At 35.6% G+C, this 12,845-nt stretch overlaps 1 protein-coding gene across 1 annotated transcript in view; it reads right to left on the bottom strand.

Annotated features, from left to right (window-relative positions):
* LOC141560047 (putative small intestine urate exporter) overlaps nt 1–12,845 on the bottom strand; it is a 47,119-nt gene that overhangs the window by 6,172 nt on the left and 28,102 nt on the right. The window contains exons 3-8 of the mRNA XM_074297683.1: nt 8,843–9,252; nt 8,472–8,558; nt 2,734–2,852; nt 782–943; nt 338–470; nt 89–230 (exon numbers count right to left, since the gene is read on the bottom strand). Of these exons, the coding sequence (XP_074153784.1) occupies nt 89–230; nt 338–470; nt 782–943; nt 2,734–2,852; nt 8,472–8,558; nt 8,843–8,990 (791 nt within the window). The 5' untranslated portion in view covers nt 8,991–9,252. The remainder of the gene's footprint in view (nt 1–88; nt 231–337; nt 471–781; nt 944–2,733; nt 2,853–8,471; nt 8,559–8,842; nt 9,253–12,845) is intronic.

Here is a 12,845-nt window from a genome sequence, read left to right as displayed (position 1 = left end):
TGTACCCAAGCTTTCTAGCTCCAGGATCAGTGCTCTTCCCACTATCCCACACTGCATATGGAAGAGGGGAAGAGGCTGGGAGCCCTACCTGGGAGCGATATCTAGGGAATTAATCATGAATCCCGAGTAACACAGGCAGCTTATTCCCATAGAGAGCATCAGTAAGGTAATAGCCGTGATGGAACTGACGTATGGCACAGCTGTGATGAATACTGATGGGAGAAGCATTCCTGGGGAGCAAGGACACACAAAAAACCATACACACATTGTTGGGAAAAATTTGAGGTCTACGGTAAGAAATTTCCTAGGGTTAATTGCCCATGTGGAAATGCCTCACCCAGAACTGTGAAGAGTTTCCGAACTACTACTAGACTCAAAATCTTCTTGGACAAGAGGAAATCTGCCATTTGGCTTCCTATGGTAATACAGATCCATGCAGCAATAGAAGGCAGTGCACTCAAAATTCCATTCTGTGAAGAGAAGAATTGTTCAAGGAAGACATGGATACCAGAAAAAAAAAAAAGATACTCAGTTGCTCAGACTAATCACAAGGATTGGCTCTTGAGTAAAATGATGAAGTTGATAAGTCTTGTAATTGGTTCACTCAGGCTTACTTTTCTGTACCCATCTTTGTGTGATTAAATTCCCCTAATATTCTGTAAATTTGTACACCACCCATGCCTACCTACCATGACAGAAGTCTTATCAGCTTCATAGGAAGCAACTGAGAATTGAATAAGCCATTCACAGAAGTAAAAGAAATCAGAAATCATATACTCACATTTCTGATGTCAAAACCAAACATAATGTTTATCAGTAGTGGCAGTGATATTGTCAGGTTGGTGACTAACCAGAATCGGCAAAAGCCAGTGATTATGATGGCCCAAAGTGGAAGGGACCTGATCATGGCATTGATGGGCAAAGACCAACTGGGAGAGCTGTTCTAAAAGGAAATGCAACAGTCAGTACAGAAAATAAAGCCTAGAGGAAGTTTTGCTTGAAGCAAAGTATTCTTGCTATCAATCACCACTTCTGACCAGAACTGACTCAGAAAAAATGCTATTAGGGATGGAAAGGGGAAAGTAGAAGGATAGTGCCACTGAAATATAGTTATACAGGGAAAAGGCACATCCTATCTTTCAGAGACTGGCTCTCACAATAAAGAATTAAATGCTATAATGATAGGAAGTTAGATAGGGAAGCCCAGGTACAGTCATACCAATGGTGCAGAGAATTATAAGGCCAAGTACAAGGATGGTCATAGCTAGGAAGAAGAATTCTCTCTTTCTTTTCCTTGTCCATGTTAGTCAAAACTCCATTTGCTGTGCTAATTAGAGCCCTGTTTCTAAGAAATCAAAACACAAATAGAAGGTAGAAGCAACAGTCTGAAAATCTGGTGGCATCCTCTTGGAAAGGGAACTGGGCCAAGAATCAAGAGGTCTAAACTTGAATCTCAATTGTTCCATTTATTAGCTTTGTAACCAGGAGTGAGTCCATCACCCTTCTGGGTTCATGTGTTGTTTTGTTATTACAATGGGGATGATAATGACTGTACTACCTACAATAAATCAAGTGAAATCATTATTTCAGGAGAGTTTCATCTGTGCTACTAGCTGGAGTATGGCACCATATTTTAGATTAGAGATGCATAAAGCTGGGCAAGGTGTAGGAGTTGGAATGATGAGAAAGACAACTAAGACCTTTTCTCAACATTTCACTTGACTCTTCAAGGTACAATAATAGTTTCTGAAGAATAGCTTTGAAAAAAGAGAGGGAGAGAGAGGATTTCCAGGCCTGAGAAATCAAGATTGCATTATGGATGAAGAGAATTGATTTGCCTAAAGAAGTAATATGCTCGAAGAGGAGTATAGTGTTTCTCAGAGAGAGCCAGTTGATGAGGTGAGCAGAGATGCAGGAGAGAATGGAGGAAGCAGGCAGAAGAAAAAGAGAGAGGGGCTCTTCCTTCTGCACCAGGATTTTTTTTCTGAGTATATGCCCAATATCCCAGGTAAGAACCAAGTAATAAAAAAAATAAAAATAAAAATAAAACTTTCTCCTCTTTTTTGAACTAAGTTATTTTCAATCAGAATCTCAATTAGCTAAGCCCATCTTGGAGGTCAAGAATTTTTGGAAGCTCTGGTTAATTGCATGAACACTTTCCCCTCACTTTTGATTTGGAAGAGAAGAGCTCATTGGCCTAAATACTTTGCATTAGAATTCCTTGTTTTGTCATGTCTATTGACTGATCATCTGGGAGAAACTGACTGAGTAGCCTATACATTAGTAATGTAAATGCATTTAAGATTCTATGCCTTTTGTTGACACTATGCTTTTGAGTAAATAAACCATACACAGAAATGAGAATGAATTGAGATACAGGTGATATTCTGGGGAAAAAGGTTTTTCTAATGGAATAGAGAATTGGAGAGAGGTTTTGATTGGCCAAATCCACACTGGGGATGCCAGTTGATGAAAATGCTGCCTCCCAAGGAGGCATGCCTGGAGAGTAGAATTCTGCTTGCTCTTGGAAAACCAGAGTGTACTTGGCACTTTGGCACAGTGGCTAATTTTGAGTGGAGCACATTATTAAATGAATTTGAAAATTTTCATACTTGGTCCTTATGGTGAATGTGATCAGACTAAGGCTAGAAGTGCCAGCTGGTAGTTTAATATACAAAGCCTTTTGCAAACAATTAAACACAATATAAATGTAAGTTGTTTTTATTAACATACCTCTCCAGCCAATGAAAAAGTGATGTATTCCTTTTCACTCTCACTTATATAGGGGTGATTTATGGGATCATCATAAACTAGAAAAAACCAAATAACACAGCAGACACAGCCAATTCCTCCTAGAAAAACAATACCAAGATAACGTTGATGGATTTCTTCCTTTGATATGATTCTGCCCCATCTTGACATCTCTCTCATTTCTCTTTCCCTCTCCCTCCTTCCCCTCTTCCACCTCCCTCTTTCCCTTACCCTCTTCCCCCTCTCCTTACCCCTCTCTCCCTTCCCTTCCTCCTTCCCCTCCCTCCTCTCTCTGTATCTATATCATTTTTATATAATCCATATCAATATTTATATCCATCTCAGTATCTCTATGCATATTAATATCTGTAATATTTATATCTTTACATCAACATTTTCTTCTATGTCTATGTTACAAATATCTGTCTCTGTATTTTATGTAATAGCCTTAATGTTTAGAAATCTTTCACTCTTCTTGGACCTACCTTATGTCTTTTGTTGTTCATTTCTCCCCCAAACTCACTCTATCATTTTAGCTTTCTAATCACCATTTTTTTTTCTTCTCCAAATATAGTCTCTCTTATTTAGTACTGGGCTTTATGGAATCCCACAAAATCAGAGAGTAAAAAGTTTTTTGATTTGAAGGAATCTTGTGGGCAATACAGTTCATCTTCTAACTGAAAATGATTTTATCTACATCATGTTGGTTATCTGACATTTGCCTGGAGAACTGCAATTCTGTAGGACCCCATTACACCTAAATCAACTAATTATTTGAATGTTTTCTTTATGTCTTTGAGTTCATGGTTTTGCACATTTCAACCATTGCTCTTAGCTCTGCCTGTGAAAGAGTAGCAGACTACACCCAATTGACCTCCCAAAATTCAGTCTTTCAAAGATTTAAAGATTACTATTATGGCATGAAAGTGGAAATGACTGAGGAAAGAGGTTAAAGCTTCTGAGCTTATTGATTTGTTAATCAATGAAGGCCAATTGCCTAACAAATCAGGACTAGTAATACTGGACCCCAAATACAGGGAGAGCCAGATTTTTGTACATTAAAAATAGTTGAGTAACATCTAATAATTAAAAATCACAATTAACCAGAATACATATTAGTAATATGATTTCTAATTGGAGGAAAAATTAAGGACTTTCCAAGTTGGGAGGAGGAAAGAAAACAGGATCAATTTCTTGAAATCAGAAAAAGGTATTTTCCTCTTCCCCAGTGTCTATAAAAAAAATCAAAGGAATATGGAAACAATAACTGATTGAGCAGTACAGGGCCACTTTTAAGATAAGACCTATGGGCTGATTGAGAGGTATAACTGAAAAAACTTCTTGTATCTATCTTTGGATAATACTGGTTTCTGGTCAGCCTAACTTATGTCCTTAATTAAGGATCTCTAAGCAGTAAAGTAAAAGTGTTTCAACTTCCCAGGGACTAGATTCAAACAACACAACAGTTTGTTTTTTGTCTTTTTTTACAATTCTAAATAAAGTTTTCTTCAAAGACAGAACTAGAACCAGTATTAAGCCACAAGACAGAGTCAGTATGATTCACTCAGTACCCACTATCATCCACATCATCATGTTCATCCTAAATCTCTCTTCAAACCTTCAGTCCCCTCAGCTGGTTCTCATAGACATAGGGCATAAACTTGAGATTATACACTACCCTTGGTGCTGAACTCCAGATAAATTCCAGAATACCAAGTGTCTTAGTCCTCTTACAATGATTTGCCCCCAAATGAATAATCTGAATGTGATCTGTAAAGCCACAGTATGTTCTGTATTTTCTATTAATGTAGCATAGGACTACATTAGCTTTTTAAGTTGCCATGCCATTACATGAATCCATATGGAGGTTGTGCTCTAAGAAAACACCAAAATCTATTTTTTCAGGTAAACATTTGCCTAAGGAATCTCTTCTAACTTGTTACATAGAGCTGGTTTTTAAAATTATAAAATAAAAGAGCTTATTTCCATTTATTCATCTTTTTAGCTACAACCTAGCATTCAAGCTTGTCGAGATATTTGTGGATACATTTAGTGTATTAGCTATGCCTCCCCATTCTACATCAACATAATAATGAAATAGAAAGCGGTTCTCATTCTTTCTAAGTCATTTATATTACTATTAAACAGCACAGAATAAAACAGAGATTCTTGGGCCACACATTCATTGAAAATGCATTTATGAAACATTTAATAAAAATGGAAGGTGCCCACATTTGGAGTTTCAAAGAGAAAAATGAAACAGTCCTTGCCAGCATTCTATCATAGGGAATGATGATACACACAGAAAAGTCAATGTGAGATATATACAAAATAATTTTAAGAGGGAACACTAACAATGAAGAAATCTGGAGTGACCCCATCTAGAAAGTGATACAAGAATAGAACCTTGAAGGACGTTAAGGATTCTAAGAGGCCGATGTGAAGAAAAAGTTAATTCCAGTAATGAAAGAAAAAATATATAGAGAGAACCAAATTACGGTCACTTTGGCTAGAATTATTGAGTTTGTGATGGAAAATAATATGTAACAACTGGCTCTTTACCTTCTATCCCAGTCACCAACAATATCTACTGCCATTGATAGACAAATAAACTCCAGAGCTCTTGGAATGCTAGAGAACTCCAGACTTATTCTGTTACCAGCCATCCCTTTCAGACATCCAGGAAAGCAACATATAAGGGAAATGGGTCTATAATCCCAGCCATTGCCACTACTAATGCTAGACAAATGTTACCTGTGGCAATCCAGACTAGCTGGAGCAGCAAGGTCCTCTGAGGGGAAAAAAAGAGAGGAGCATGTACTAGATGAGCCAACTGTGACTACTTGTCATCAGATTCCATGAATTTTCCTAGCAGGGGAGGGAAGCAGTAGTTAGTTTGGAAACCTGTCATGAAGGATCCTAGAAATACCAATTACTCAGACCACTGCTGATTATCATTTAAGGAGAAACTTTTGCAGATAAGGGACTAGTCTCAGCTACCAGCACCACCACTTGCTGAGTACCTGAAAAAAGAGGAGTAGGTAAACTCAAGAGCTCTAGCATTAGCAGTACTTCTTCTCCTGGCCTTGCTCTTATTCCATTTGCTTTTATTCCAACCCATCCTCTACAGACATCATACAAAACAGCAGTATTTGTGGTTAATTAAACTGGTGATAAGCAGGTATTATAGCCCCAACCACCTCAGAAATCACAAGTAATACTAAAGATCTAAAGCAGAATATTCTCACTTTAAGAACATTAACATAACCCTTGACACCATCAAGTGGATCAAAATTAGGATATTGTCTTTCTAATGGTAATGACAGTAAAGATGCATTACTATATGCTTTGCTGCTAAGGACCTAAGGGCCACTTAGCCTTTCCATCAGACTTGTAGCTAAAATTTGCTGAGCATATTATCTCATTTCAGATTGTGAACTCCTTGAAAGCAGGATTTCTTGCTTTTCTCTCTGTATTTCTAGTACTTGTCATAGTGCCTTGTACCAGACCAACTCTTCTACACATGAACTTGATTATATCACCTCCCATCGCCTTCAGTAGAATGCATCTGCAACTATCTCCCCTATTGTTATTGAGTAGTCGCTTCTCAGCTGCTTTTAAACATATCAATTGCCTCTCCTCTCCATCTCTCTCACCAAATCCTATCATACCATCAAGCTATCATCTGATATCTCCCCTTTCTAAGCCAAGTTCATCTGACTTCTGGTCTATCTCATCATTCAACTGAAACTGCTCTATCTAAAGTTACCAATATCTGAAAAGAAAAATAAAGATTTCCAATCTCCCAATTGTCAACTTTGATGGTCTTTGCTTACTGTTCATTCTTGTTGATTTCTCTGCTAAGTTTGATGCTGTTAACTACCTTTTATTCTAGATACTCCTTCTGCATTTTTTGGTGACATCTCTTTCTTGTCTCTCTACCTATTTTATTGCTTCATTTCAGTCACCTTTGATGGCTCAGTCAACTCCAGGGGTTTACTCAAAACACTACTTTGGATAGTCTTCTCCCTTTACACAGTCTAACTTCATCATTTGCCTTTTGGACATTTCAAACTTGATGACCTGGAGTGATACATTTCTAAAAATAGAACAATTATCTTTCCATGTAAAGCTTTCTTTTCCCTAAACTTCTGTTTTTGTAGAAGGAACCATTATCCTTCCAATCTCTTGGAGTTGTAATCTTGGTATCGTCCTAATTCTCTTTCCCCACATGTACAATTGTCAAATCTTAAGATTTTTACCTTCACAATATTTCTTTCATCTAATCCCTCTTTCCACTCATACAGATGCCACCTTAGCTTAGGATTCATCAACTTTATTATTGTAATAGTATTTTCCCTTCTTCAACTACACACTTCTGCCAAATTAACTTTATTTAAGTTTAGATGTCACAATGAGTCCCCTATTTAGATAACTACAATGGCTTTCTTTTTCATCTGGAACCAAATTTGAATGCCTCTGTCTAGCATTTAATATCCTATACAATATTTTCTAAAACAACAATTTATAGACTCATTTTATATTACTTTCCTTCTATCCATTCTGCACATATACCAGTGTGCTTCATGGAGCTATTCTTTTCCTTAATACACAACTCAAGCACATGCCTTTGCATAAAACCTTTCTTGATCTCCCAACTACTAGTAGTGTTTTATTTCCATTATTATTTTATATTTATCCATGTTGCATATATTTGTAATTATTTACTTTATATTTATTTACATGATAAATTAAAATGTAAGATCTCTTTGAATAGGGATTATTTTATTATTTGTACTTGTATCTCTAGCCTCTAGTATATTGACACTTAACAAATACTTGTTGATTGATTATAAGCAAAATTTAAGTGCTTTAAAATTTACTCTTTTGCATGCATTTGGTCTAGTAAGAGAGGTTAGAAGTGTAAAGATATTATCAGGAAACACCCTGTTTTCCAGAGCTAAGGCCCAAAAAGCAAGCTGTGCCTTGAACTTGACATAACAACAATCCTTTGCACTCACCTTCTGGAACTCATGGTCTCTAAGCTTTGGCAAGCATGAAGAAGTCCAGATATGAAGCCCTACCATGAATAAAATACTGAAGTAGAAAAAAGCCTCTCCTATCCCAAGAGTAACATCAAGTGATCATCTAGCCAAAAAAGATTTCTAGAACTCCAAAAAAAAACTTTAAAAAATCAAATGAGAAAAATGAAAGAAACATTTTTTCAAAAAATAAGCTCCAGGAAAAAACAAGATAATTATGAAAAGAATCTAGTTGATTAACTAGAAAAGGAGATCCAGAATCTTAAGGACAAATGTGATTCCCTTAAAACTAGAATTGAGCAAGGGGGAGCCAACAAAGTCATAAGAGACCAAGAAGTAATAAAACAAAATATAGAGAATGAAAAAAAATAGAAAAGAATATGATACATCTCACAAGAACAACAACTGATCTGGAAAACAAATTAAGACAAAACATTAGAATAATTGGACTACCTGATAACTACTACAACAAAAAAGAATGTCAATACAATAGTACAAGAAGTAATTAAAGAAAATTGTCCTGAAGTGTGAAAATAAGAGGGCAAAATAGAAACAATTAAAATCCATCTCTCATCACCTGAAAGAGTTCATATGTCATATGAGGAAAACTTACAACATCATCATAGCTAAATTTCAAAACTCAATGGAAACATTTAGATTTGAGGGGAGATAACTTACCAAAAATATAAAAGATGTATGGCCAACCTAGGGATTGACAGATGAATCCACCCACAAGGAGGACAGTGAAGATCCCTAAAATTGCACCTGATCAGAAGACAGCAAGTAAGTTGTGAATTATGGTATTGAAAGCTAAAGATTATTATGCTGACCATAGATCATTGGACAGAGGGAAAGTGAGTAATGGGCATTTTAAAGTTACACAATATTTAAGGCAATTAGGAGAAAAAACACACAAATATTCAGTATCCAGGGTTCTTCTTCTATTTACAATCCTCTTTTAAGGGAGTCTCTTTTTTGGTAAACCAACAATAGAAGATGATGAAGAAATAAGGAAAGGTAACATAGCTACCACAATTTAGATTTCTTACCAGATGAGGTAATGCTACTTATTCTACTCCGTTCCAGTGGTGGAGCCCATTTCACCCAGAAAGATGGTGAAGTTCCAAATTCCATCCCCTGAAATGAAGATACCATAATTTTTTTAGTCCCTAAAGAAAGTTGAGGAACACTATACATTAGTTAGGTTTAGCACATATCTTAGTACCTGGGCCATGCCCTGGGCTGTCCTGGTCAGAATTATGTAAACCATTCCTTGGGCTGCTGCTAATGGTATTAAGAGGCTGAGGACTGAGGAGATGAATAATCCAATCATGAATATTTTTCTTGCTCCAAGCACTCCAGCGAAATACCCACTTGGGGTTAATGTGATGATTTGACCATATGTAATAGAACTGAGAATTATTCCCTGAATTTCTGGACTCCAGTCATAAACAGGGACCTGAAAGACAAGGAGATATCATTTCTAAATGGCCCATGTAGGAAATGCCATAGTTTTATAAATGCTGCAAAGGACCAAATTGAACTATAACTGCAATATAAGAGAGACATCTTTGTTTAATGAAAGGAATGCTGAACTTTGAATCAGAGGAACTGGGTTTGAATTTCAGTTCTGTTATTCTGCACCAGTGAATTTTCATATTTCTTCATTCCACATTCTTTGACCTCTGTTTTCACATTTGGAAATGAAATAGTTGCATTTTATTCTATTTTAGGTCACTTTCAGCTCAAAATTCTATATTTCCTTCCATTCCCATCCAACAAGGGGACTCTTTCCACTCCTCCTCCACATTTTAACTAACACATATTAAATGATTCCTACAGCAAGATGACATGAGTTGTATAGAGAAGGAAAAAGAAAAGAGAAGGCAATGTTAAAGGAAGAGCAGAAAAGAGAATGGAGTTATAAAGTTATAGAAAACATTCTAGAAAAGTTGATACATTCAGAAAAAGCAGAAAGATATTGTAAGGATGAAAGTCATTCCAATTAATTATCCCATTTCACTTAAAGTGACAAGATATTATGCTCTAATACCTCAACTACATAATAAAAAAATTCTTTATTGAATCAATAGAATCATGGGCTTTAGACTAAAGTTGGGAAGGTTGCTATTGATATAGATGCCATTAAAAGCCATTGGATGACCTGGAAGTGGATGTTGAATAGAACGAATGTTTGACTTAGTTGAGAAAATATGGTCAAATCTGTGTTTTATCTATAAAAGCAGAACATTTGGGGAGCCAGGGATTCAGTCATCCAGCAGCTTGATGGTGGAAGTCTCCACCCAAGTTACTGTAAAGGAATTGTTGGGTAGAGAAAATTCCTCCCCTCTGCCATTGTAGTACCTCATGAATTTCAGAGGATTTGAAGTTTTGAACTTTTCATTATCATCCTAGTAGTCTGGATCTAATACATGCAACAGAAGCTAAAAATCTTATAATGTGCCAGGCACTGTAGTAAGTGATGAGGATGCAAAAGAAGCAAAAGACAGTCCCTGCCTTCAAGATGACTATGATTTAATAAAGGATATAACATAAAAACTAATATATACAAAGCAAACTATATGCAGAACAAATAGGAAATGAGGAAAGGTACTAGAAGTAAGTGGAGTTGGGGAAGGTTTTCTGTAGAAGATGGGCTTTTAGCTGGGGCTTAAAAGAATGCAAGAAGGTCATTAATTGTCCTGAATGGAAAAAAAAAGTTCTAGTCATAGGAGACAGCCAGAGAGAATGCAGGGAGCTGATCAGTGAAATGTTTTATCTGTAGAATGGACATTAGTGTTGCTGAATTGAAGAGTATGTTTCTGGGAATATCGTATAAGACCAGTAAAATGGAAAAGGACTAGATTATGAAGAAATTTGAAAGCCAAACAGAGCATTTTGTGTTTGCTCCTAGAGATATCAGGAAACCACTGGAATTTATCAAGTAGGAGGATGATGTGAGCAGACATACATTTTAGGAAAATTACTTTAATGGCCAAATGGTGAATAAATTAGAATGGGAAGACACTTGAGGAGACAAACTTATCCACAGAAGATTACAATAATGAAGACATGATTGATGAGGGTTTGTACCATGATGATGACAGTGTCAGAGGAGAGAAGTGAGAATATTCAAAATATGTTAGAAAGATTAAATTGATTGCTCTTTGCAAGAGCTTGGATATAGGGGTGGTTTTGTATAAATTTTTCTCCTGGTTCTATTCACTTTATTTTTAAATTTTTTTTATTAAAGCTTTTTATTTTCAAACATATGCATGGATAATTTTTCAACATTGACCCTTACAAAACTTTGTGTTCCAAATTTCTCCCCTTCCTCCCACCCCCTTTTTTAAATGCCAAGTAATCCAATATATTTTAAACATGTTAAAAATATGTTAAGTCCAATATATGTATATTTATATATATTTATACATATTGTGCTGCACAAGAAAAATCAGATCAAAAAGAGAAAAAATGAGAAAGAAAACAATGCAAGCAAACAACAACAAAAAGAGTGAAAATGCTATGTTGTGATCCACACTCAATTCTCACAGCCTTCTCTCTGAGTGTAGATGGCTCTCTTCATCACAGGTCCGTCCACTGGAACTGACCTGAATCATCTCCTTATTGAAAAGAGCTCCATCCATCAGAATTGACCTTTATATAATCTTTTTGTTGCTGTTCTACTCACTTCATTTTGCATGAGTTCATATACGTCTTTCCAGGTTTTTCTGAAACCATTCTCTTCATCATTTCTTACAGTAAAATAGTATATTTTTATTCATATACTATAACTTGTTTGAACATTGCCCAATTGATGGGCTTCCCTTCAAGTTTCCAATTCTTTTCCATCACAAAAAAAATTGCTATAAATATTTTTGTATATATGGGTCATTTTATAATTTCTTTTATTTATTTATTTATTTGAGGTATAAAACTAATAACTTTATTTATTTGGGGTATAGATGTAGTAACACTATCAAAATGTTATGCACAGCTTAATAAATTTTGGGGGCATTGTGTTCTTATTTCTCATAATCTCTACCATATTTGCCATATTTTTTTTGCCATCTTAGTGGGATATGAGGTGATGATTTAGTTTTAATTACCATATCTCTAATTATTGAAGATTTAGACCATTTTTTTCATATGATAATTGATAGCTTTGATTTCTTTCTCTGAAAACTGCCTTTTCACACCTTTTGACTTGATCTATTGGAAAATGACTGCTAGAACCAGAAGATCACTATACACTTCAACAACAATACTCTATGAAGATATATTCTGATGGAAGTGAATATCTTCAACATAAAGAAGATCCAACTTACTTCCAGTTGATCAATGATGGACAGAAACAACTACACCCAGAGAAGGAACACTGGAAAGTGAATGTAAATTGTTAGCACTACTGTCTATCTACCCAGGTTACTTATACCTTCGGAATCTAATACTTAACGTGCAACAAGAAAATGGGATTTACACACATATATTGTATCTAGGTTATACTGTACCACATGTAAAATGTATGGGATTGCCTGTCCTCTAGGGGAGGGAGTGCAGGGAGGGAGGGGATAATTTGGAAAAATGAATACAAGGGATAATGTTATAAAAAAAAATTACTCATGCATATATACTGTCAAAAAATTTTATAATTATAAAATTAATTTTTTAAAAAAGGAAAATGGCTGCTATTCTTATACATTTGACTCAGCTCTCTATGCATTTTAGAAATGAGACCTTCAACCTTATTTCTAAAATATATAGAGAATAGACTCAAATTTATATGAAATCAAGCCATTCTCCAATTGATAATTAGTCAAATGATATGAATAGACAAATTTCAGATGAAGAAATTGAAACTATTTCTAGTCATATGAAAACATGCTCCAAATCATTATTGATCAGAGAAATGCAAATGAGAACAATTCTGAGATACCACTACACACTTCTCAGATTGGCTAAGATGAAAGGAAAAGAAAATGATGAATGTTGGAGGAGATGTGGGAAAACTGGGACACTGACACGTTGGTGGAACTATGAATGGATCCAGCC

This window comes from Sminthopsis crassicaudata, chromosome 3, assembly GCF_048593235.1.
Source record: "Sminthopsis crassicaudata isolate SCR6 chromosome 3, ASM4859323v1, whole genome shotgun sequence".
Lineage (NCBI taxonomy): Eukaryota > Metazoa > Chordata > Mammalia > Dasyuromorphia > Dasyuridae > Sminthopsis > Sminthopsis crassicaudata.
Note: the sequence above shows the minus strand (reverse complement) of the source record. Positions and strands in the feature narration are given on the sequence as shown.